The 27,234-nt window shown below is 33.5% G+C and overlaps 2 protein-coding genes across 2 annotated transcripts; one reads left to right on the top strand and one right to left on the bottom strand.

The window, feature by feature from the left end:
* Positions 1 to 465: 465 nt before the first annotated feature.
* On the top strand, positions 466 to 12,374 carry LOC128233012 (ruvB-like 2). Its single transcript, XM_052946864.1, has 15 exons — positions 466 to 536; positions 2,355 to 2,409; positions 2,703 to 2,827; positions 3,522 to 3,594; positions 4,148 to 4,277; positions 4,792 to 4,858; positions 6,043 to 6,149; positions 6,679 to 6,772; positions 7,349 to 7,472; positions 7,678 to 7,772; positions 8,632 to 8,750; positions 9,018 to 9,137; positions 9,699 to 9,828; positions 11,619 to 11,742; positions 12,067 to 12,374. The coding sequence occupies exons 1-15, from the start codon at positions 528 to 530 to the stop codon at positions 12,084 to 12,086; spliced, it is 1,392 nt and encodes a 463-aa protein (XP_052802824.1). The 5' UTR covers positions 466 to 527; the 3' UTR covers positions 12,087 to 12,374.
* A 2,295-nt stretch (positions 12,375 to 14,669) lies between these two features.
* LOC128232529 (glycerol-3-phosphate phosphatase-like) lies at positions 14,670 to 27,157 on the bottom strand. Its single transcript, XM_052946153.1, has 9 exons — positions 27,023 to 27,157; positions 26,359 to 26,426; positions 26,100 to 26,192; positions 25,267 to 25,404; positions 24,367 to 24,444; positions 22,975 to 23,122; positions 20,885 to 21,026; positions 20,110 to 20,171; positions 14,670 to 16,988 (listed from the first exon to the last, which is right to left on the bottom strand). Exons 1-9 carry the CDS (start codon positions 27,105 to 27,107, stop codon positions 16,864 to 16,866), a joined length of 939 nt encoding a protein of 312 aa, XP_052802113.1. The 5' UTR covers positions 27,108 to 27,157; the 3' UTR covers positions 14,670 to 16,863.
* Positions 27,158 to 27,234: the final 77 nt, after the last annotated feature.

Raw genomic sequence — 27,234 nt, 5'->3', positions numbered from 1 at the left:
TTGTATAGTATTCGCAAGGAAGCTCCGATTAAAAAGACTTTGCAACAGACGGACACATGTCACGGTAGATCTAAAATAATAAGGGGTATATTTTTTAATTTTAGTGTTTGTTTTTTTGTTTCACCGTGTCTGTATAATTATGCATTTATATTAGACCTTTCTAGATACCAAATCCAGAACTTTACTTATAATATATTTATTCAGTTAACCAACCCTACTGTAAACCTCAAATAAACATATTGATCGAGATATGGGGGTTGAAAATAGCAATTTCGATCGTGGGACCAAAAATATTGTCTATCCGAATAAAAATGAACATAAAAAGACGAACAATAATCTTGTATTGAGCATCCGGCATTCTTCGAGGTTCACTGTTAACTGCTACCAACATTCCAGAATATTCTGCAGTTATTTCCCTTACATGACGCGCACCGGTAACTAAGATTTTGGACTGGTTGTTATATTTTCGTCAAGTTGTGTCATGTTTATGAAATTATAATCTTTATTCAGTCTAGAAATAAAACAAGATGGCAGTGGTAAGCATGAGTTTATTTTTACAAAATAAATAAACTTTTTTTCTCGATAAGAAACAGTTTTGGCTGCAAAATTAAAAGTTTCAATTCAGTTTTAAATTCTGTTTTAGCATGCGGTAACCTTGTGTGATCTATAATGGCTTGAGTATCTGTAATTATCAAATATCCGAAAACACCTTCCGAACAAATGACAAGTTTTATACATGTTCAAACGAATCCTTCAAAGTTTTGATTAATTTTGAAGCATTTTTTACTTATTCTTAATTTAAATGTTAAAATACTTCAAATGTCTGTTTAACCATTTCTTTGTTAGTTTTTTTTAAATATATTTTTTGTTTCCATTCATTTTGAACATAGAATGTATTTGAATACAGTATTTGACAAAAGAACAAACAATATCATTCAGAGTCACGGCATAAATCAGTATATATCTATGTTGTTTCACATTTTCAGATAATCAGACCCTCTTCTTTGTTATTTTTATGAACTTATTTGTTTAAAACTATGTTGTTTGCCTGAATGAGGCGCCAGGCAACATAATATATTTTGTTTATGCAAAGGGCGATGTGTGGTACCAATTTAATGCCACTGGAAGGTTCAAAAACCTGAAAAATGAATTCACATTTTCAATTCACCCATTGTTGGATACCCCTGAGACTACATTGCTATGCATCAATGTGGGTGATATGGCAAGGAAAACATCGTTTTCAATAATAATTAATGAGGCACTTTCATTTGCTCCATGTTGAACCAATGCCAGAATATGCAAAATTGCTGGAATCGAACTCGGCCCTCAAGATAACTACAAATTTTAAATGAGCGACATAGACCACTGAACCATGGAGACGACTGACAATTCAGGGTAATTGGAAAAAGAGTTGTCTCCCCTGTCTAATGCATATGAATTCTAACAAGATTTTGACAGTCAATTTTCCCAGGGTATGTCATTGAGTGTAGCAGAGAAAAGTAGTGCTGTTGCCGACAATAATTTAAACCAGGCTATGTTCAAACATACTGAAAATAAGCATGCTAAAAAATGAAATTAAGCTTGAAAATTACAAAGTCCATTTTTTGACAGTACAGCCAGAACTACAAACTAACTTGCACTGATATTGACAAAAAAACCTAAGAGTTTTTCATCAGTCACTGATATTTTAAAACATGTTTTCAAATTCACACTTTATTTTTGAGCTGCAGACTCAAATTTCTTCTCCTTCTGACAGTACATAAATCCAACTCTTTGCTGTACACTTTTTGTGTGTGATACAAGGTTCAAAGTGTGGTTCACATAAATTCAGTCGCAGGGTTTTCAATAACTTGAATAAGAACTGGGTGTCAACCAAAATGGACTGTTCAAATGGCTTTTTGGCCAGTTCAAATTTGCAAAAAGGAAAAGTAACCACAGGATTTGTCATCACTTTTGGCTAATTTAGTAACTACTGTAGGGTACCTTTATGCTGTTTATGGTACCTTTTCACATCCTAGTGTGTACTAATGTGATTTAGAAATGCAAGTGTCTGAATGATTTGACTTGCAACTTGTGAACTGTTAATTATGCTACAAGTTGAACGAAACATAAAGATGGGAAAAAATGACAGGACTATTAATTATCAAATGTATAATGTTGAAATTTGGTGAATTTTTTACATAAAATATGTTCTTGAGTGCCTGCAGAATGGGATGGCCCAGAATGCAGAAAACGAAATGTTCAGTTTCAAAACCATGTTAGATTGTTTATCAAAATTATTATCTAGGCTAAGTGTAGCCAAAGGTCGCTTTGTAATTTTGTTTCTCTGACAAAATTTACTTGTTGTTTTCCAGCCAACAGCAGACAAAGTGCAGGAAATTAGGGAAGTAACGAGGATGGAGCGAATTGGTAATAATGTTTTACTTTTTCAGTCTGTGTAATTATAGATAGGTTACTTCTTCTTCTACATGTATGTTGATATATGGCCAGGGGCTTAACAGCATATCACAGGCTGTTTGATTGAATATTCTTTGAAAAGTTTCATGTGATTTATAATACTGAATGAACATGTTAATCAATCATTCATGTAATTTTGTGAATGTAATAGTTATCATCTTATTTAAAGTACATTCTACGCAAAACAGATACCTCATCAAAAGTTCAAAAAGTGACAAATAAAACGATAACCTGTGTTGTTTCAGGCGCTCATTCCCACATCCGAGGGTTGGGTCTCGATGATGCTCTCGAGGCAAGAAATGTCTCCCAGGGGATGGTGGGACAGATTGAGGCTCGGCGGGCGGCTGGTGTCATACTTGAGATGATCAAGGTGAGTGAGTGTTACTTATAATGAATGGTAATAAAATCTTGCCCCTAATGATGCTTGTGAGGGTAGAAATGTCTGGTGGGGCAGGTTAAGGCTTAGTTGGCGGCTGGTGTCATACTTGAGATGAGATGAGCGTTAAGTTACTTAAATTAATTGATGGACATGATGATGCTCTTGAAGGGAGAAATGTCCCTCAGGGGATGTAGGGGCAGGTGGAGTCTCTGTGGATAGCTAGGCATCATACTCAAGATGATCTGATTGTGTGTATTGTAACATATAATGTTTAATAAGTTTGTGGTTTTACTATATGTTAATCTTATAGTCCACAATCCGTTACTGGTAGACTGTCTGACTCATCAGTACATGTTTAAAATCATGCTAGAAAAAAGTGACGACAAAATTCCACACAATGGATGCACAATTTGGCTTACTTTTGTTCAATAGGACTACATGTATAGCCAAATCAGGTCAACACTTCTTTAAGTGATATCCCTTAACTCAGCACTGTTTAATTGTTAATAAAATTCATTTCAATTCTGTGTTGCAATCATAATAAAGTTGTATCAGTGTACCAGTACACCTATTAATCAATTTGTAGAAAAGGCTTATTTGTTAGGATATCGATGATTGTGATCTGAATATTTTAAATTATACAATTACCTCATGCATACAACTGCGTTAATTTCTATGTTTTCAGGAAGGAAAGATTGCTGGGAGGGCTTTACTAATAGCAGGTCATCCAGGCACTGGAAAAACAGCCATAGCCATGGGTATGATGTGGTTTTGAATTTACAATTTCGGCCTGGGGCTTAGTTCCCCTTAAACTGTTTAAAAATCAATCTAATATGGCCACAATTATAAAACAGGTCTTATAATGTTTTCCTAACCACATTTTATGGTGTGGGTAGTTTGGTAGGGTTTTTGTTGTTTATTTTTTTTACTTCCATAACATAATCAGGAAAACAGGTGAACAAAACAGGTAAATGTCTTAATTTATATTTGAGATTGTTGGTAGACTTGGGGGCCATGATTATGAACAGACAAGTCATGAGTTCAGCTCAAGTGGCAAAACTGCAAATTTTAGTTTCATTCTTTATTTCTAACTTTCCTTCTAGTTGAGTTTTTATGATGGATGTGCTGAATTTGATTACTATTTGAAAATGTACATTTATTTTCATTTATTTTTGTAAAGTGAATAACCAACGGAATAAAAATGAATCTTTGTATTAAATTAAAAAGGGGATTTTCTTAATCTAAGTCTCGACTTGGACTTGAGAGTGTTCATAATCATTGCCCAAGGTCTTCATTACTTTATGTTTTCAGGTATGGCGCAAGCCCTGGGTTCAGACACTCCATTCACGAGTATGGCCGGCAGTGAAATCTTCTCTCTAGAGATGGGTAAAACAGAAGCTCTCACGCAGGCCTTCAGAAAATCCATCGGTGTCAGAATCAAGTGAGCTTTTGATGAGATAATTTAACATGTTAAAATAGATTGGGAATAAGCTTCTTGGAATTGTTGTATACTTATCTACAACTTAGTTTTAGAAAGCTAAGAAAATATGCTTCTTGGAATTGTTGTATACTTATCTACAACTTAGTTTTAGAAAGCTAAGAAAATATGCTTCTTGGAATTGTTGTATACTTGTCTACAACTTAGTTTTAGAAAGCTAAGAAAATATGCTTTGAAGTGAAGAGCTCTAAAAATAATACCTTAAATGTTTTAATTTTGTGAAAATCTTTTTTCATGACTTTTTAGTTTTTTTCATAACGTTTTAGTTTTTGAGCAAATGCAAGGTTAACATTTTGAATGCCATTGCTTAATCATTGACAAACAATGGTAATTTAATATATTTCGCTAGGCTTTCAACTGGCTACCTGATTGATTTTTGAGAAGTTTTCAGTTTTATATAACTTTTCCTACTATAACTTGTGTTAACTTATACATTATAATGCTATGATATTTACAGAGAAGAAACAGAGATTATAGAGGGTGAAGTTGTGGAAATACAGATTGATAGACCAGCCACAGGCACTGTAAGTGTAACATAGACTTAAAAGTCATTAGATACATGTATATTTGCTGTTTGCTGACATCATTAATGCAATACATCTAGGATAGTTGTTTTAGTGTTAGATCATAATAAATTTCATCGAGTAAGCACTCAAAACTAAATATCAAAAGTGGCTGTCCACAAGTGAAATATTTACATTTGGTATTCATGGGGTGAAATGTATTGCAATCTTACACTGAAACAAACAAATTTTCTTTTTATTATATGCCTAAAAAGGATATGAAATGACAGTTAATTGTAGTTTTACCAAGTTGTATGTGAACATAACATCATTTTGGAAATTACATCATTGAAATTGTGTCCCAGCTAGTGTTGGGAATCGGTTGCAATTTTACTATCAATGATCGGTTCCACTCAAGTAACCGATTATCGATAGTACAATCGGTTTTTAAAATACTAGATAGTATCTGAGTTGTAGTTTTATTCATGTACAGTATTAAACTCTTAATCATTATATGCATATACATTATGTCTATGATTGAAGTTATTAAGTGTTGTTGTATAAAAACTAGTTCATTTTCTTGCTCATTGTGGCTTTCATCAGCCATTTTGTTAAAGATAACATCTGAACACTTTTTTTTTCGATAATCGATTATAACTAAATACTATCGATTGTCGCCGATTTCAGGCCCAACCAATCGATTTTCGATTATAATCGATCATCGGAACATCACTAGTCCCAGCCCTGTGTTGTTTGATTTGAAAGTGAGAGTTAGTGCTCTTAAATTTCCAAAACGATGTAAAATAACAAATTGTTATTTCACTCTTTGAAACATTGGAATATTAATTTTATTTCACTTACAAATTTCTATAAAATATAATCAATCTTAAAATAATTGACTTTATTAACAAATAATTATTCTTTAATTATCACTATAAAATATAATGAAATTTAATGATCAAACCAAAATAGTTGACACTTTTCAATCTAATGCTTGAAATCACCATTTTTGTTTTGTAATGGATTTGAGGTATTCGGTCAAGATAGAGCGGTTTTATTGCTCAGTAACGTTTCTTTTGCCTAAAACTATTGATTGATTTGCCTTTGAAAGAAATCAAGACTTGTGCAACATAATGGAAGTATATGTACATCCCTGGAGCAGATAATTCATAATCTAGAAAACTGAAATATTTTTTAATTTGTAGGGAGCTAAAGTTGGCAAGCTGACTTTGAAGACAACAGAGATGGAAACGATTTATGACCTTGGACAGAAGATGATAGAATCTCTCACAAAGGAAAAAGTCCAAGCAGGGTACGGCTACAAAGATAATAAATTTAAGATGTTCCGTTAAATAACTAAAACAAATTTATAACACTATGCTATATACATATATATATATGTATATATATATATATATATATATATATATATATATATATATATATATATATATATATATATATATATATATATATATATATATATATATATATATATGGATAAAACCTGGTTTTTGCCAACCCTGACTACAGCAACTTAAAAATTTCAACAGATTAGATGTCTTGTGGACTGAAATGAAAACCGATATTATTTCAACTATCAAGCCTTAGTTGTACTAATTAATGTCATAGCTTACTATGACATAGTATTTTAAGCTGTATCTCTACGCAGGGTTTGGTGGAACCGTCTTGTATCCAAAAGTAACCACCTAGACACTACTTAAAATTTACTTATTTTCATATTTTAACCAGCCCAATTGCCATATGAAACTGTCCATTTTGGCTGGCAGCTGGTTCTCATTGAGAACACTGCATACATGCATATATCAATTCTTTTACAGAGATATTATTACCATAGACAAGGCTACGGGCAAGATCACAAAACTGGGTAGATCCTTTACCAGGGCCAGGGATTATGATGCAATGGGCGCGCAGGTAAATATTTAACATACAGCCCCTTATTTCTGGAACAATCTTAAGTCCCTTATAACCAGACCAAGCTAAGCCCACTATTTTTGGGGGTGTATAACTTGTGTATTATTCTTATTTTGAAAAGTTTTTGTTCTTTTAAGGCTTTGATAATTATGATAAATTGTTTTAAGATTGTGTAAAATAAAGTTAAAAGTTACCAATATGGTTAAAATAACTAAAATACTTCAGCTTGTTACACTTAAAATGATTTGAGAAATTGATGGTTGCTTTTTCAATGTTTGGAATGTTTAAACTTAATACGACAATAGAACACCAAATCACACCTAAATGCAATAGAACACCAAATCACACCTAAATGCAATAGAACACCAAATCACACCTAAATGCAATAGAACACCAAATCACACCTTAATGCAATAGAACACCAAATCACACCTAAATGCAATAGAACACCAAATCACACCTAAATGCAATAGAACACCAAATCACACCTAAATGCAATAGAACACAAAATCACACCTAAATGCAATAGAACATCAAATCATGACATGATAAATTATTTCTTACTGCTATTTTCAGACAAAGTTTGTGCAGTGTCCTGAGGGAGAACTACAGAAGAGAAAGGAGGTGGTACACACTGTTACACTGCACGAGATCGACGTGATCAACAGTCGAACACAGGGATTCCTCGCACTCTTTTCAGGTATGATGATGTTTCTTGATCAGTTATAAACTTAAGATGTTGAGCATCCAAAAGGGTGAGCGTTATACTCTTAAGTTTTCCCTAAATTTTTAAACTTGGTTTTCATCGCAATGAGGCATTTTTTTAAGTCGCTTTGTCATATATACATAAAAAGTTTTTTTATGATGTCTGTAAAGTAAAACAAACATGGTTTCCATTTCTACAGGTGACACTGGAGAAATAAAGTCTGAAGTACGAGAACAGATCAACAGCAAGGTGGCAGAATGGCGGGAGGAGGGTAAAGCTGAGATTGTCCCTGGGGTATGGCAGTGTGATATATCATTGATAATTGTGGAACATTGATTAGAAATCATGATGACAACATTTCAAATCTACTTGTAATGCATTTATCAAATTAGCTGTCATAATAACATGTAATTTTTGATAAATTTCATATAACTCTCAATTAATATTAACTTCTGATATTAGCATAAACATTAAAGGTTAAAGTCATATAATTAACTTCTGATATCCAGTGTAAAGTTAAAATATCTAAGAAGAATTTAATTGATGTGAGGCCTAACCATAATCATTATTTATTAAACCTCATGATAACCTTGGATAAACAATACATGTGGGCTTGGATTCAGTATATTTTTAAAAAAAAACAAAGTATATATTTTTGAGGGCGCTTTAACCCGATTTAAGCGTCTCATCAATTTACAGTATTTACTTTTACTTTCCAGTCAAATAAATTGGTAACCAGTAATTAGTTTTAGCCAATTGTATAAAACTGGTTAATTCTTTGGTTTGGTCAAAGTTTGCCATAATGATTATTGATTGGCCATAATTTATCCAATAATTAGTATTAACCGATCATTTCATTCAAATGTCAAGACTGGCCAAAAGATTACCTGTGGCAACTTACCAAAGCTTTATAACATAACCAATACATATGGTTGCTGTTTATTTGTAATTTGTACGTAACATTGTATTTTCTGTCTATCTTCACAGGTGTTGTTCATTGATGAGGTCCATATGTTGGACATGGAGTGTTTCTCCTTCCTCAACCGTGTATTTTCTGTCTATCTTCACAGGTGTTGTTCATTGATGAGGTCCATATGTTGGACATGGAGTGTTTCTCCTTCCTCAACCGTGTATTTTCTGTCTATCTTCACAGGTGTTGTTCATTGATGAGGTCCATATGTTGGACATGGAGTGTTTCTCCTTCCTCAATCGTGCCCTTGAGAGCGACATGGCTCCTATACTGATCATGGCCACAAACAGAGGCATCACAAAGTATGTAATCCTGTTAATTACATGTAGTTTGAATGCATGAAACTTTGAAACTCAAAGTATAAAATCTGTGAGACCCTTGTAAGAGTTTTTTGTGCCAACAAATTTCGGTGAAGAAATAGTTCTGTTGTAAATTTAAATGTAAGTTAAAAGGAAAGATGCGGCAAACAATATTTGGAAGAAAATGACAGTCTTGTTACTTTAATTATCATCATATGTAGATATTCATGTATTACTCACCGACTATAAATATGCTTGTATTACTCGTAGAATCCGAGGCACATCAGAAATTGGTCCCCATGGAATCCCAATAGATCTGCTTGACCGACTTCTCATCATCTCCACAACACCATATGAAGAGAAGGAAATCAAACTCATCCTCAAAATCAGGTGGGTGGCAATCTGTTATGTTTTTAACTGGTGTTAGTGCAAAATTCATTTTCATATTACAGATGTTATGGATTTTAAGGCTTGTTTGGCCAATGAAAATTATACATATGTTTTTAAGCTTATCATTATTTTTTTAAAGTTTTAAAAATAAACGTGTATGTACTGCTTTATTAATGAACAAACTGATAGGTGTAAAAATGTCAAGATTGCATTCATTTCAAAATACAAGATTATGTCTGAAGCTTTCAATGATGAATTTCAGGCTATTGAGCATTTGTTAAGATGGTTTTTTTGCTGGACATTTGCTGATGATTAGTTGATTACAGATGGTAAAAAGTACCTTGAAATGGGTATAAATAATTGAAAACTATTTCAACAGGATATAAGCCCCACAACCCTGCTTTTAGTGTGACTCCCGTATACTCAAACTTAATATTCAGGATTGAGGTTTCAGTCTGTTATCATCCCAAATTTAGATAAGTGTTTTCATGGGCATAGCAAATTTTGTCAGTTGAAATAAGATGGTAGCATATTAAATAACGTTTTTCTTCTCTTGTTAAGGTGTGAAGAGGAAGATGTTGAGATGACAGATGATGCCATGACAGTCCTTTGTCGTATCGGCATGGAAACCTCCCTTAGATACAGCATACAGCTTATCACCACAGCCCACCTGGTCGCCAGAAAACGAAAGGTAGGTTGGGTCTTTGCATTCAATGACGTGTATGGAATCTTAATTTTCTATCCAATATTCCATTTGATATATAGTACCTTAAATAAATTGCTGTTAAATACAAAAAAAAAAGTAATTTTGCAATAAAATTCTTATTTTTACCATTTTGTCTTCTTGAAAAGTCTTCATCCAATCAAAAAGCTGCACTCTCACAGATGGATTGTTTTGACAACTTTTTTTATTTTTTGTCTTTAAATGATCCTATTTTTGCGTAAATGTCTGGAATCCAGTGAGTTAGGATTGCTGTTTTGAAAATTGCGGATTACCGTAAATGACTGGGTATTAGACGCCCTTTTTTTCCTCAGATTTCGATGCAAAAAAATGCCTGCGTACTATAACCCGTAACAATTTTTCAAAGTTTTTTTCTGAGGTCGATTTTTAAGCTGAGAGTTTGTTTACATTTATGTAGAAAGGGAAGTTACTCGCGTCATATTGATCGATTATATACGGGTTAAAACGGCAAGTTAAAGATCGGTATACGGTATATCGTAAGACGTTTATAATTTTAACAAAAATATTTTTGGATTAAATGTTTTTCGATTAAAGTTATTCAATTTAATTTTGAATAATAAATTGAATTGAACAATAATTAAACTTGCATATAAGAAAGCAAAGTTGGGCACTGTCAAAATATTTTTTGTCAGTTGTACGATAAGGTGTGAAAAACTCGACTGCCTTTAACCTGTTAACATACCAATACTACAAACTGTTGCGATAATGGTCTTGTTTATTCGCACTTTGTCACGTTCTTTATTCTTTTCTGTAGGTGTTGACATTTTGAGAACAAACTCGTACAATATAAGGTCTTTGCAAAACTTAACTTATCATTCTTGACGTATTTTGTTTACGATATACTGTCAGAAAGAATCTTACAAATTGTCATAAAAGGGGAAAGTGCGTACATCGTACACAGCACTAGAAAAGCTAGCTGTTATCAGCTATGCTGAAGAGCACGGCAATCGTGCAGCGGGTCGCCAGTACACGATGAATGAGGTCAACGTACGCAAGTGGCGAAAACAGAAGCACGAATTAATGGCGGTTACTACACGGACAAGACGACCAAAGACATGACGGAAGATGAAATGGAGCGTTTCTTCGAGAGTGACGACGATGACGAGGAATTTGAGGGCTTTGAGGAAAGCGATTTAAGGATTAGTGAATGACAATTTGTGTGTTTCTTTGTGCAATATGTGCTGATTGAATGTGTTTATTTTAAATAATCTGTTATGTTATCACATGAAACGAATAAAAATGAAACCAATTTTGCTTTGTGTTATCATTGTATGGTTTTAAAGATAACCATCGCCATTTTCACGAAAAAAATTTTTTTTGTCACTGTCAACAAACATGGTGGCCGAAAATGCCAGACAATTTGACATTTTTTCTATGCGTCTTTTAACCCAAAACATAAATTAAAAGTTTTTTTCCCCGATTTAGCACATATTTTTTTCCCTGCGTCTAATACCCCCTATCGTCTTATAACCAGTCATTTACGGTATCATATTTACCTTTGAAAATTAATGCTTTATGGCCAAGAGTGTTACTTACGCTTTGAGAAAATTGAAATTTTGTGAGAGTGCAGCTTTAAAGATGAAGACCCAATCTATTGTCATCGAAATCTGATAGTGACAATTGAGTCTGTCCTCCATTTTATCAGCAGGCTTCATAGTTCTCTAGCTTCCAAGTGTGGATTTATCTGTTTAAGTGTGAATTATGTAATAAGCAATTAATCTCTCTCCCCATTTTCACAGGCTACGGAGGTTGATGTAGACGACATTAAGCGTGTGTACTCTCTCTTCCTCGATGAGTCTCGGTCAACACAGTTCCTTAAAGAGTACCAGCAGGAGTTCATGTTCAACGAATACAGCAAACAAGGTATGCTACTATTCCGAGTTCAGCAAAAAAAAAAAAAATTTGGTTAGGGTAACTTCCGTTTCAAAAACAAGTAGGGTAGTTGAGCTTTTAAAAAAAAATTAAGGGACATACAACCACTTCGTAAAGACAAAGGTCTGTAAGATTTTGTATATGAATTATTACAGCATTTCTTTAGATATTAGCTTTGTTTTATTGAAGTTGCTTACCTTTAAAAGAAAAACCAATTGTATACATGTTCATGTCGAAATCATTAAGAAAATGAGTCATTCTTGTTTAGTTTATCGGAAGGCCTTATGTATATTGATTTGTACATTCTTGTTTCAGAGACCATGGAAACCAGTTGAAGATTTAACACAAAACATTGAAGTGTGTTCATTGGAGAAGGACAGTGAATTAGATGTTACCATTGTGTTAATTGTGTTAACTAATTTTCAAGATCTGACACTAAAACTTGAATCTGACTAAGTATAAATTGTCCAAGTTGTACATTATTCGCATGTAATGATGTAAATATAAGCCCTTTTTCTCTCTCAGGATCATGATGGGCTAAGTGTTAAGAAAATGTTTTTGAGTGGACCATTATTTTGTCATTGAAATGTTTACATTTTATAAAATAAATTTCATGTACATTTTGTCTTTCTTTATATTTCTTATTGATGCATTTCGTAGTAGCAACAATTGAACATAAATAGACACTGATGAACAAGATATGTTTGTAATGTTGTTTATTCACAAAGAAGATCAACTATTTTTTAAGGAAAGATTACTGATTATAAAATGTGCACTGGGAAAAGGTATCAATATCTTCTACATAGTTTTAACATTTGTGAAACTATGGTTCTAGCTCTTTGGCGAACAGGTTTCTTGTAACTTCAAGCACACTAATATATCAGTTCAAGACTTGATCTTAATTTTTTTTGTGGTTGAGATTTGTAACAGTTGTTATGAATATGAAATGTTCTGTGATTGTTGCTGTAAAAATGTCATAACAGAAATAGGTGTAAAAACTAAAAAAAATAACATACTAAGTTCAGAAGGTTGCTGTGACCTTTACCTTGAATGGAGGGACACTGTAAAACGGGACATACTGAATATTTTATAGGCCCTGCTATATTTTGTGAAGCAAAAGAATACAAACATAAGGGTATTTAGTAATTCTAGCTAGCAAAATCTTCGATTTTAAATACAATATTGTATGTACTTGTATTTCGATCATTTTATAATAATAAAAAATCGCTTAATGATTCAAGAAAAATCTAATGTGTGTACTAGGGCTTCTAAAAAACGAAAATTTGCTGGTCTGGCCCGATTTTGACCTTGCCGGAATGGTTGCAGTTACAGAAAATGGCTAAAAGATTGGTCCAAAAAATTTGTTTTTTTTCAATTTCGGTCCAAAATGCCCAAGTCAACAGCAAATACAAAAATTGTAACTCACAAACAGTGTTTGTCATACCACATCCTTAACAACCAGGGGACATCCTTGAGGGCGTAACCGATTGTGTTCATTGATTCTGTTGTCACTACATCAAAGTGATGTCAGATTCACTGGCTATTCTCATTGAAAGAATTGTCACACTTTTGCTACGAAAATCCATTATCATTATAAATAAATTTGTTATTGTCAATTTGCGAAAGCATTGAAATTCCGAATTAGCCTAGTCGTGCCCTCATTCAATAGGATATCAACAACGACACGCTTGCTGAACTACAGAGTCTGATATCTGAGAGCATCGCTAACATTATTTTAAGGAAATGTAATGAAAAATTTCTTGTCGATATAAATATTATATAAGACCTGATTATGCATATAGATATATCTGTTTTCAAACTTTTAGAAGCCCTGGTGTGTACATCAACCATTTATAATTATTAGGATGACTGCATTTACCACAAAAAGGTAAAAAAAAACTGCAAAATTAAAGAAATGATTTTTTTTTGTCAAACATGCCCTCCAAGCGCCACTTTGTCAGAGGATTCAATCAATGCATTGTTGACTAAACTTCGACCTTTAACCTAAGTTATCCTATGACTGTTGACTATGACATTTGTCCCAGTGAACCCCAAAATCAAAAGGGATCATCCGCTGGCCGCTTGCAACTTTAATACCACTGATGTTTCATGGTCATTGATCAAACCATTCATAAGACTGTTGACTCAACATTTGACCTACTGACCTCAAAAACTATAGGGTTATTACTGGTCATTGGCGGCCTACCACTGAAATTCCTTCAAACTGTTTTAGTTATTGTGCTCACAAAGTTATCCTTAGACTGTTTACTGTGAAGTTTGTCCTAGTGAACCTCCCAGAAATAGTGGTCATTGACTGGTCAAAGGCAACCTACAAGTTAAGAGTGATGGTCCTAGGTCAAACCATTCCAAATTTTTCATAAGAATGTGGACATTGACCTGATTACCCAAAACAATAAGGGTCATTAAATGGTCAAGGGCAACCTACTACGAAATTTGATCATACTAAGTGAAACTGTTAACGAGATATTGTGCGAAAGTTTTTTGGTTCAAACAGACACATGGGCAGTGGGTATACTATATGCCACCCTTTGGGGCCAATAACAAGAGGCCCAAATGGGCCTATGCTCTACTGGCATGGCTCTTGTGGTCGTTTTCAATCCAGAGCATGTACGTTCGATTAATAGGCAACAAATATATTAGGGATGCAAACGAATGGCAAAATTGATATTCGAATATTCGGTAATTCTTTCGATCGAATATTCGAATATTCGTTTACCGAAATCAATATTTTGGAAGATGTAGTAAACTACTATTATTATTCGCTTATGTAATAGCCGGGGCAATTTGACCGTATTTGTCGTAGCAGCGGACCCCGATTTTCTCCAAATATGCCTTTGAAATTCGCAATTTTCAGGAAGAAAAAAGAATACCTTATAAACAGACAAACAACACAATCAAATAATTTCAATTCCGCTGCCTTTATATGTGTAAACAATGTGAAATTAGCTGGAGTCCTAGTCAAATAGCGTTTTGCGCCAACAGAGGGTCTTTCCATAGGACAAGCAGCCTCGTTCTGAGATTGATCTTTAATTAAATTGACTAAATGTAACTATGGAAAACCCAAACCAACTCGGGAACTAGTAAAAAAATAAAACGAAAACATATCTGGATTTGACTCATCCAGTGTTCAACAATGGAGGAAATATATCATAAAACGCTATACTATACATTTACATTTTAAAGCGCGAACATTGTATCGAAACATGGAATACAATTTAAAGCACATATATGTAACAACATTACTGTAGCACATGGCATTCATATCATCACAGCGATTTGAGCTATGTTGCCCAGCTTAATTTGCAGCCAGGACAAAACATTGGTGTTTAAACGTTAATGCCAATTCCTAGTCAGTTATTGTAAAAGTAAGGGGACTTTTTACAGTACCCGACGATATGTCCCTTAATGACATATGACACGTGTTTAGTGTATTGTTATCACATTCACACCTCTGGCATTAGGGGCCAGTCGTTGTAAAAACGAATATTCGAATACCGATTTTGACATTCGAATACCAAACGTTTGATCGAATATTCGAATATTCGTTTGCATCCCTAAAATATATAGTTCACTTTTAGTGTTTGGGTTAGCTGAAAACGCTGCACGTTCAACATCTGAGGACAGGAAGTGTTGTAAGCAGATTAGTTGCATGAACTATTTTAATATGTACCAAGTAAAGGTAATCTGAGGGTAAGAAATATTTGCTTTTAAAACTGTACTCATCGTCAAAATTTCATTTCTGTAGCCTTAAAAATAAAAAGTCGGTCAAAGGTCAATGTCAAGGACATCCGAGGACAACATTAATGCTTGTTTGCAAAATTGTTCACATGGTCAAAATTTCATTACTGTAGCTTTAAAAATTAATAAGTAAGTCAAAAGGGGTGGGGCAAGCTTTTGCCCAAGGGGCATTATTTCAAATGTTTTCAATTGCATCATATGATGCTCCACAACAAATATCAAAGGTATGGGCCTTGTGGTTTGAAACAACAAGATTTTGAAAATATTTCTTAAATAAGTCTCTAGGAAAATTGTGACACCCAAGGCAGTGCCAGTTTTGACCCAAGGGGCATAATTTGAACAACCACTTGCGGGACAATATCTGGGGGGGGGGGGAGTAATGATCCCAGGGGCATAATTTGAACAAACCTTCACAAGCAATTGCGAATTTACATGTACACTTGGCTAAAAATAGACTTCGCTCATGTAGTCTTGGCTTAAAATAGCATTTTTTATACTTTCAAGACCCATAATCCAGACATGCATGGGCAAATCTGGCTGGTTTTCAAAAGGAACCGAGTTCTAATGGATATCTAAATACTGTACAAGTTTCATCGAAATACAATCAAAACTGAAGACTATCATGTTCACAAGCAATTGTTTACAGACAAACTGATTTTTTAATACTTTCAAGACCTATAATCTAGGCATGCATGGTCGGATCTGGCTGGTTTTCAAAAGTAATCGAGCTCTAATGGATATCTAAATACTGTACAAGTTTCATCGAGATACAATCAAAACTGAAGACTGTATCGTGTTCACAAGCTAGTGTTTACACAAAAGCATTTTTTTATACTATCAAGGGCCATAATCTAGGCGTGCATTGGCGGATCTGGCTGGTTTTCGAAAGGAACTGGGCTCTAATGGATATCTAGATACTGTACAAGTTTCATTGAGATACAATCAAAACTGAAGACTGTATCGTGTTCACAACCAATTGCTTACACAATAGCATTTTTTTATACTATCAAGGGCCATAATCTAGGCATGCATGGGCGGATCTGGCTGGGTTTTTCGAAAGGAACCAAGCTCTAATGGACATCTAGATACTGTACAAGTTTCATCGAGATACAATCAAAACTAAAGACTGTATCGTGTTCACAAGCAATTGTTTACAGATGCACGAACACACGGATGCACATACTACGTACACATTACCATCACATAAGCTCTTCGCTAAAAATACAAACAAATTTATAACAACCTACAAAACATAAACACATTCATGTCTGTATTATGTATAATATAAATAAAAAATTTGCTCATAAAAAGGTATCACATTTATTCTACATGTACTAAAGTCAAGGCTAGAAATCACAAGTCTTGTAAGTGTTCCGCCATGTCTCCGAAACTCTCCATATAGAAATCGGGAACAATCTGCCGTTTGTGGGGATCATCTGACTGCTGGTTGGCTTCAATACGCTGAAGATCGTCAACCCCTGAAAAGAACAGATATGTCTCTAATGACTTGTTCATGTAAAGCATAATCATACATAGTGTAGGCTTTATTGGATGTCTTGTCCTGTCCCCCTTGGGACATCGAGACTAGTCTATTTTTCTACATTACTCCTTATGTTTTTGAAGTATTGACTGCAGTTTTATTTAGGTATTTCCCTTTGTTAATTTTCATATTATTTTTTGTCCGGAGCACAACTTAAAAAGGGTTTGAGGTATTGAATTCAAACTTCATATACAGATACAGTAAAACTGCGGTCATTCCTACAAGTGGTCGTTCGAGAACCGGCAGTCCCTCGAGATCGGAGTTTGGTCCCAAACATTTTTCCTTCTATTTTTATATCAATTATACATACACTGTATCGAAACCTAAAAATATCGAGGAGTGAAGCAATATAGTCGGTCCAAAGTACAAAAATCATGCAAAAAACCTTATGGCTCCCTCGAGGTCATAATTTTTCCTGAACGCGTGTTCCTTAATAAACAAACAATTGCAAGGTGTTAAAATTTTTGCAAGTTGTAAAAATTGCAATGACAGTTGAAAGGCAATTTGATAAGGTGTGAAAAAACGTTTATCACTATTTATGCATGGCTGATAGTAAATGACAATGGCATTTGAGAAGATAATTATAAGAAGTAAATTGTGAGAAATGTAAATGAGTAATAAAAATATGAATAAACACTACCATTTCTATCCAACATCGTAATCTCTGAAAAAAATTCCTTCTTGTCACTTTGCTTTGCAATATTGCAAATTTGTAAAAATAAGCATTTCTAATTATTCATTTATTGATATTTCTTTTACATTTAGTATACATTTTAATAGTATACGACAGCCTTTGAACATATGAGCCATTTCCTCAACGCAACATATAATCGGGGTCTTAGTTATAGTAAACAGTCGATTTGGAGACTTCAAACTTAAGATACACTGAAAGATATTTCATAACAGACTGGAAAATTGAAATTTGGGTCGTTCGAAACATCGGTTCCCTCAAGGTTTTGGCTCTGTCCCTGGCGTCCTCGAGTGATCGCAGTTTTACTGTAGATATTATTGAGGGAAGTGCAGTGCACAATAACTTTTTTGAGTTTTTGCCCTTTGTTAATTTTCATACATATTTTTTGTCCGGTGCATTACTTCAAACTTCATTTACAAGTATATCTCAGCGAGGAGAAGTGCAGTGCACAGGAACCATAACTCTGGGTTCAGCATTTTTTAGAGTCATTGTTTATCCCTTTTTGTAAGGTGACTGCTCTTGGTTAACTTTTCACTCGATAACTTTATATTTTTTTGAGGTATTGACTTCAACTGTAAAAAAGTAATATTTTTTTGTGTTTTGTCAACTCAATTAAAGACTGTGCTATAGTCTTAAGAAAATTTCATTCCTTATTTCCCAGATGTTAAAGATCTGATTTCTTTATAGTAGAACCATTAGCTTAATTGATGCCTTCTCAATGACAAAGGACATTCAATAAGCATACATCACTCCCAGTGATAATTCTTATTACAAGAAAGTTGTTTTGTGGTGGTTGTTTGAATCACATCCAGTGCTAACTCTATATTTATCCATATTAAAAAGTTTAAAATTAAAAATTGTACAAAAACGGGTATTAGGATAAATCTTTGGGTTAGGTTTGATTCAAAATCAGGCTCAATTTCTCTTTTTTTTAATATTCTTTCTGGTTTCAGGCCAAACCATGGTTATATATATAAATTAATTGGAAGAAATAAAACTTTGTGAAGAATTTATGAACAATCTTGTGACAATTTCCTGGAACTTATTCAAACTTGAGGAAACAAACAGATTATCTTATCTTATATTCTACTTAAAGCAAAGGTCATACCACTTTGAATATATGTAAAGGACGGGGTTTTAATTTTAAAACCTTCATACCCAACAAGAAAAAAGTGCCATACAAAAAACATATCTTATTTTCTTTACAACTAACTCCCTATATAGCAGATTTCACACAAATGTATCGGAGCGGGAAAAGAGAGATAACTGTGACAGGCTTTCAAGTGACCAATACAAAAAAGAAGAGATAAAAGTAGGAAGATTTTTTTTGAAAAATTAGGGAAAAATAGTGATATCAAGAGCAAAAAGTAGGAATAGTACCGGTAGGGCTCTTCACTTACCTTTTTGGATGCAAATATATGACTACCGTACTAAACCTATTTATCAATTGTGATGTACATGTAGTTATCTTTGCTTAGAAACCAGTGCTTCAAGAGGGATTCAGCCACAGGATGAGGAGATGAACCTGGAATGGGTGTCTCTGACTAATGATCATGCACCACTCATTCTCATCCTAGAACCCCTGTTGCTGCACTGTTGACGTACTGCATCAAACTAATCCTACGAAAATACTAGAAATGGCTTCTTAATAAAATCAAAATTTAGATAATTTCAATTAATGCATTTAGATAAACTTTTCTATTATTTCTCGAACTATTTTTACCAAAAAGTAGGGATAGTAGGGCTTTTCAAGAAAAAGTAGGGAAAAGTAGTAGCCTAAAACTAAAAAGTAGGGAAAAGTAGGAAAAGTAGGGCCCGCTTGAAAGCCTGCTATGATGAAAACTGAAACGCTCCTTATTTAAAGTGACACTCTTATTTAAAAAATCAATACATACACATGTACAACAAACATAAATTTTGGCAGATAAACCTTTAATTACTTACTAAATAATGCATTTATGGAAAATATTAATTACTGATAACAAGATTGTAACCGCTTACTTAATAGCTGAAAACGCAAAAAAATTAAATGATTAGTAAGTGCTAAAAGATTTACTGTGATCTATTTTCATTCCTTTTGGTATGTTAAAACAATTGTATTAATGGTGGTTAATCTTATTTGGGAGTAAGAGTGCGTCTTTATAAGAAAGCATACCATACATTTGTATGTCCATACCACTGTATGTATCTTGTGAATGATATATTTCTTGACTCAGATTATTTTAATTATTAAGGTAAAGAAAATCCTATTTCTCTACTTGATATTGTATTTTGGTAAAGCATGTCACTTCATAATGACAGCTGAAAACTTTGATGAAACTAAAAATATATCAGTTTGGAATGGCTGCATTATGGATAAAGTTATTACCAGTTAGCACCAGCATGGACTTCATTTCACAGTTCACAGCCATGGCTATATCTGTCTGTAGGCTGAAAAAAATAGAATCAATGCATGAAATTACATTCTTTAAAGCTGCAGATTGACTGTTTTGACAACATTTTTACTTTGTGTTCGAATGAGCCAATTTCTGTGTAAATGTCTTTTAAAAAACAAATGATACAAGACTGCTGACAAAAGATCAGTTTGCAAGTTTTCATATTTATGTTCAAAAATTGATGCTTTATGCATTTTTCTTAAAGTGTTAGTAAGGCTTTTAGCCATAAAACATAAGAGTTTGAACGGAACTATGAAAAACTGCGATCTGATATTTTGTCAGCAGTCTTATATCACTTGTTTTCAGATATTTACGCAACAATTGGAGCTTTAAAGTAAGTTGTTATTGTGTTAAGCCCCGGTCATACCAACATTGCAGCCGTGGTGCAAGCTGTTTTTGACTTATTTTATTTGTGACAGTCTGGCCACGACTAAGAAATGCACATCCACTTCTGTCCATATTTATAATTAAGGTTTGATCCTTGATCATTCAGCAATAGGGTTTGCAACTTCTCCGTGATTGATTGGCAATGTATTAGTTTAAAAATTATAAATTTTACAACAATTGTGAAAAAAGTTATAATAACTTATTTTAAGTCACTCTCGTTGAAAAAAAATTGGTTGAAATCTAGCAATTAATGTATATAGGCCTAATAAAAGTAAACAGAACGTTTTGTGCCCACAATATTGTGCATCACTACAAGCTTACTTGTCTCCCACCATGACACACTTGTCAGCATCAAGCCCGTGAATCTCGTGCAGAAGATCAAACATGGCCGTCCCAGGTTTTCCTAGCACGTGGGGCTCACGACGAGTTGGGATCTTTATTGCTGCAACTATACTGCCAGTGCCTTAAAAAAGTAAGGTATCATGTTGAAACAAATTATAATACACTATACTTCTACTTTTTAAGGCTTTTGGGGCAATAATAAAACAAATATTTCAATTTAATCCAGATGGGTTCAAGAACTCATTAAATTAAGGATTACATTTTTATGAATAAATTCCTTGTTTCTTTAAAGAAGCACTCTTACTCCCAAATTAGATGTACCACAATTACCGTAAATAACTGGGTATTAGACGCACTTTTTTCCCTCAGATTTTGATGCAAAAAAATGCCTGCGTGTAATACCCAGTAACAATTTTTTGAACTTTTTTTCTGAGGTCAATTTCAAGCCGAGAGTTTGTTTAGATTTATGTAAAAAGGGATGTTACTCGCGTCATATTGATCGAGTATATACGGGTTAAAACGGCAGTTGAAGATCGGGATACGGTATATCGTAAGACGTTTATAATTTCAACAAAACTATTTTTCGATTAAAATTACCGTAATTCACCTAAGAGTTCGGACACTCTAAATATTTGGACACCCATAATTGTTTCCCAAAATAATTTATTTTGCGTACCTAATTTTCGGACACCCAAAGGACATCAATCATAACTTTCATAGTTACCAAGTTTCACAGACGAAGATTATTGATTTTTATCTTTACAATGCCTGGCTAGATTACCTAACCGTATACACCACTGTGACAATTTAATTAGTTACTACCCATCCTAAACGATTTATTGCCTGTTAAAAAGGAAGTGTGATTTATTTATTTGAGGATTAAACAAACAACAAGGGCAATCAAGGGATTAAGAAAACATCGACATGGCATGTTTGTAAAACGATCTGCCAATAAGCTTTCAAACTTGTACCACACTTATAGACTATATGAAGCAATAATCGTACAGTTATACATTAATCCTGCATAGCAATGTCCATGCTCTCCACGAGATCCTCGTGGGTATAACTGTAAGTTATGTGACGTCACACAGTGTGACTCTTTGATCTGAAGCCGATAGAATGTGTTGATTCAGTTCAGTGCATGGTGTTTTAATTAACTTCATGAAGGATTTACACTTAAAGGCGTAATAAATAAGTTTATGACCATTGATTACTACGGATAAATTAATAAGTGGTAAAAAGCAAACATGAAGAAAAAAGGCAGGTTAAACAAACATGTAAATAAAATGTAAAAATGATAATTTTCTATGTATTCGGAGAGCGAAAAAAATAATTAATTTATGGTGTCCGAACTCTTGTGAATTACGGTATTCAATATTATTTTGAATAATAAATTGAATTAAACACATTTTTCACAGTTTTTTTCCCTGCGTCTAATACCCCCTATCGTCTTATACCCAGTCATTTACGGTAATACCTTTTTTTTAATTAACCAAAAAGGGTGAATAAATATCGAAAACAATGGTTCTTATAAAGTATACCGAGTTTAATTTGAAAGAAAAGTGAAGAAAAAATGGTTTTTCTACCTTATGAGATGATAGTTGATCACTGTTAATATTTTAGGACTCACCAGTCATTTAATATTTGTGCGATTTTAGCTATAAAATACACAGTTACTATCTTGTTATTAGTAATTAATATTTTCCATTAATGCATTATTTAGTAAGTACATGTAGTTAAAGGATTATCACTCAAAATTAGCCTTTTTCAAAAATAGCTTAGTTTTTTGTCAAAGTAGCTAAACTTTTTGCCAAAAAAAGCATAGTTTTTTCTAAGAGCAGCTCCTCCTAAAAGGAAAGCCCAGGTTATGGTGGTATTGCCTCAAAAGCTTAGCTAATGCGATTTTCATAAAAAGGCTAGTTTTGGGGGGGGGGGGGGGGGGGTGGCTTAGCTTAGCTTTTTGGCTGAAAAAGTGCAGTTGAGTCCCTCAATTAAACAACTATCAATAAGTGTGGTACATGTATGTGTTTAAACTCGTAACACAAATACCTGAGTCAGAATAATATTACCTGGTATTACTACATCTCCTTTATGTGGCAGAAAGTAGTCCTCATTGGTGGCTAGGAACAGGTTGTTTGGGTTACGAGCGTACGTTGAAGCCTTGATCATTTTTACATAACTCAGGTGGGGATCAAAACCAACCAGCACACAGTTTATCTGAAACATTACATAAATTCTTTTTTACTACGACAAATCTAGGAATAATTAACTGATGTTTAAATTTGATTGATTGCCTCCAAGTTGCCAATTATCAATTATGATTTAAGTTTAACATGAATCAATTTTCTCCGAATTGTGTCAAATTTCAAATCCTTATTTTATAGTTGACTTAATAATGGCAAAAAAATGATTGTCCAAAATAAACATTACTAACCAAACTTTAAATAGATTTAGTGGCCAAAATATATATTGTCCATGGGATGGTGGTATTAATCAAATCTCCTGTAAATTTATTTTGCTAAATCAGCAGTCAGCTTCTATTGATTTTAATCAGGTGAATCGGTAGATCCAAAAAGAGGCTGGGTCAGCAGACAAAATATAATCTCAAACTCTTAGCTGGTTATAGGGTTGTAAGTATTTATTTAATCCTTTCTGGTGTTTTTTTTTTAAATATAACCTTGGATTATATCTCCATAAACTCACTGCTTGAAATAGTGAGTTTATGGAAATAATTTCAGTTTTCTCAAATTTTACCACTTTCATTGTACGGTAACATAAACACATACAATGCCGGGAAGAAAATATTTCCGGTATGAAATCATTTGGTTGAAATTTTGTGTAGTTTTCCGAATAAATATCAATTAATATTGTTTTTGTTAAATTATAAGCATGAAATAAAAAGAAAAATTGTATGTACGATTGCAAAATATATCCCCATACACCAAAAGTAACTATTTCACTTGTGGCAAAGTCACTTGTGAAATATTACTTTTGGTGCTCAATCGGTGAAATATATTGCATATCTTAAACTTAAACAAGCAATGTATTTATCAAATAACCTATATAAGTGTCTGCGACACTCATAGTTCATTTACTCTGGTAGACTAATAACCTTTAACCATTTCTTTACTTGATAAGAAACGTCTAATTAGTGATCATCATTATATTTTGTCCAATGAGAAGGCAATATTTCTCAACTTTTCCGATACATTTACTTCAGTAAATCAGCAGTCAGCCTATCTTGATTTTAATAAGGTGAAGCGGTAGATATAAATAGTGGCTGGCTCAGTGAGTAGGTATTTTACACAATATAATGTAGACATCTAATAAATACTGATAAGTTGTTTTTATGTACTTACACAAAAGAAATCATTATGTGACTGCGTCAAATTTTGTCTAATGCATCAGATTTTTGTAAGCATATATATAAACAAGCTTTAACCATTTCTTGAAAGAAATACCTCAGGATTTTGTTTCCAGTCTTTCTGGTATTTTGTCACACAATCAAATCCGGAAGTATTGGGATCTATTGTGTCCGGCTGAAAAATAAAATGTGTTTAATTTTGCCATTATTTTACTGATTTTAAATTTCAAATCATGTATCAGATATGCTTTAAACTAATAAAAGTATGGGCACAAAATACACAGAATTAAAAGCTGATCAAAATCAACAAAGTGATTTTAGAAACTTGTTTTAAATTTAATTTCATATTTAATTAATTATTTATGTCAAGATACATATAGATAGTATTAAATCTGGCTATTAAAAGAGCCAAAATAAAATGTCCACCTGTGATATGAAAACTTTTTATTCCTTCAAAGAGGATTATGAGTATCATCTAAGGGCTAAAACACCAGGTCCAGGGTGGAAGAATAAAACATAGGTTGGAAAATTTCATGATACAAATTTCACAATTTTTATTTTTATATTACCATAATATTATGCACGAGTTGCATAATAGCACCTACAATTAAGTGAACTAACCAATACAAGTTTTTCCTTATATGAGTCTATAAAAAACTTTGAATCCCTAGAGTGGGCCAGTTTTGAACCCAGGGAACACCCCAGTGAAGTTTCAGCTAAATTGGCCAAGTGGTTTAGGAGGAGATGTTGTTTGAAGAAATTGTTAACAGTCAACTACAGGCAGATGGATGGTGGGCAATGGGAAAGCTACACGCTCAGGTGAGCTACAAAGTGTCATACTAATTCCTATAAAGTTTTGTAATCACTCAACAAAGTTGTGTACACCCCTTAACAAGGTTCATGTACTGACCCCGACAAAGTTGTGTACTGACACCAACAAAGTTGTGTACTAGCTCCTACAAAGTCTTGTAATAACCCCACAAGGTTGAATACTTACCCCCGATCCCTCGTGCTTGATACCAAGGGCATCACATTCAGCTTCCATACTAGGATTTCCAACCATGTACACTTTGCCTTCAAAGTTCATCCTCTTTAAATAGAGGGCAGCTGTGTGAGCAGTGCAAATGATACTGTCCTAAAATAAATAAGTCAAATTTGTCTTTCTTGTACATTTTATTGAAAAATAAATTAACATAAAAATTGAAACAGCATTATTCAACATGACTCCTGACAGTGAATTTTTGGGAAGGGCAGCATGTGATTGTGAAAGATGAAAGGTAAGTTAAGAAGTGCACCACAAACTGATGCCAAAGATAAGCTGTAACAAGACTCATAAATAAACAGCTACTTGTACCAGAGTAATGAAACCTGCTTTTAAAGACATATTCCAAGTTGCATTGGCATATGGTTTCGCAATTACGGCCAAATGTTTACATCCATTTAAAAATCAGGTATGTAGGTATGCTTCTTTTCTTATTAGGCTTTATGTTAGAATGTTATTGTCAATGTCACCATTCCGGAATGGTGTTAATGTAATTTTCTGTATAAATCTTTATAAAGGTTTTAAACAACATCTTAAAACACTACATAAAACTTTTTTATTTTTTTATTTTTAAACAGACTGTAAAAACAGTAGTGTCAGTGCCTAATTCATAGGTACGGCTGGAAAACACAAACCAGAAGTATTTTTTTAGCCCTTAGTGCCACTGCCCTTGCAGATAACACAAAGGCAATTTAATAATCTCTGCTTTTACATTGAAAAACCACCAAGCTAAACTTGTACCAATCTAAACTAATTTTAAAAAAAAACGCCATTTTATTGTCACTTACAGGTTCTGCGGGGTATCCCATGCTCTGGCATTTCTCTACCATCTGAGCTCGTGTCTTACTGCTGTTGTTGGTGACATAGAATACACGCTTGCCCTGCAAAAATAAACATTACACAATTTTATTTTTAGTTAATTAAGCGCCTGCATTGAAGTAAATAAGCCATTTTTCATGGAAGTGGCAACTATATAAATGTATCGAAAAGGAATATTGATACCAATATATGGGATTAAAATATGACTGAGGAAAATAAAACACATACCAGCTGTTTCAACTTCTGTAGGGCTTTCGCACATCCAGGAATTGCTTCATTTCCATGGTACAATACTCCTGCATTAAACAGATCATTTAAAACATGATTTACAGTTGATTAATATATAATATGCAGTGGGTTTTTTTTGGGCACGTTTTGGTCCTGAAATTCGGCCCCATTCCCCTCTAGAAAAAGCATATATTTTTACCATATCCAGGTAAAAAAATCCCTTTATTTATTTTAGTTTTAGGGGCGGAACATTGACCTCTAGACTTTCAGCAAATGTTTAACTATATAGTGCCATTCATGATTATGTTGATTGTTTTTTAAAATAAAAAGGTTTGAAAAAAAAGTTGAAATTATGTAACTAATTAAATCATTCTATAATGTTCCCCTTTTCGCCAAAACGATACTATTTTCCCCTATCAAAGGCCAAAGGGTCCCGTCACCATGCCCTTGAAAGTGGAAAAAAACACTGACCTTTGATTACATTCAGCCTCAGGTGTAAAATATTCATTTAAAAAAATTGCAGCAAATTTCCAATGAACGCAGATACAAACAGTGGTGATTATTTTTAAAGTGCTGAACTTGGGACGATGAAACATAATTATTTACCCCTGCTGTACCCATGTACATTGTAATTATAATGATAAAGTATGCAGGTGATACATACCATCACAATCAAACAAGAAGTTTTCGTATTTCTGTACGATTTCCCGAGCTAATTTCTTGTTGACATGGTGAGTTATTCTAGACATTGTCGTAGAAATAAAAGGAAGCAATTTCGCAAGGTAAGCCTATTTTATGACCTCTTCCTATATAAGGGACGTGACCGTAACCAAAATATAACCACGCCTCTTTTTATAAAACATTTACAGTGGAGGT

This window comes from Mya arenaria, chromosome 4 (assembly GCF_026914265.1).
Source record: "Mya arenaria isolate MELC-2E11 chromosome 4, ASM2691426v1".
Lineage (NCBI taxonomy): Eukaryota > Metazoa > Mollusca > Bivalvia > Myida > Myidae > Mya > Mya arenaria.
The sequence above is the reverse complement of the archived record's forward strand: the minus strand, read 5'-3'. Positions and strand labels throughout refer to the sequence as shown.

Coding starts and splice junctions, on each gene's coding strand:
- LOC128232529 (XM_052946153.1), bottom strand. CDS start 27,107: ATGTCTAGAATAACTCACCATGTCAACAAGAAATTAGCTCGGGAAATC. Junction 25,405..26,099: donor TGGGATACCCCGCAGAACCT/GTAAGTGACAAT, acceptor TATTTATTTTAG/GACAGTATCATTTGCACTGC. Junction 20,172..20,884: donor TGTGTCATGGTGGGAGACAA/GTAAGCTTGTAG, acceptor TATTTTTTTCAG/CCTACAGACAGATATAGCCA.
- LOC128233012 (XM_052946864.1), top strand. Junction 2,828..3,521: donor TCATACTTGAGATGATCAAG/GTGAGTGAGTGT, acceptor CTATGTTTTCAG/GAAGGAAAGATTGCTGGGAG. Junction 7,773..8,631: donor AAGCTGAGATTGTCCCTGGG/GTATGGCAGTGT, acceptor CTATCTTCACAG/GTGTTGTTCATTGATGAGGT.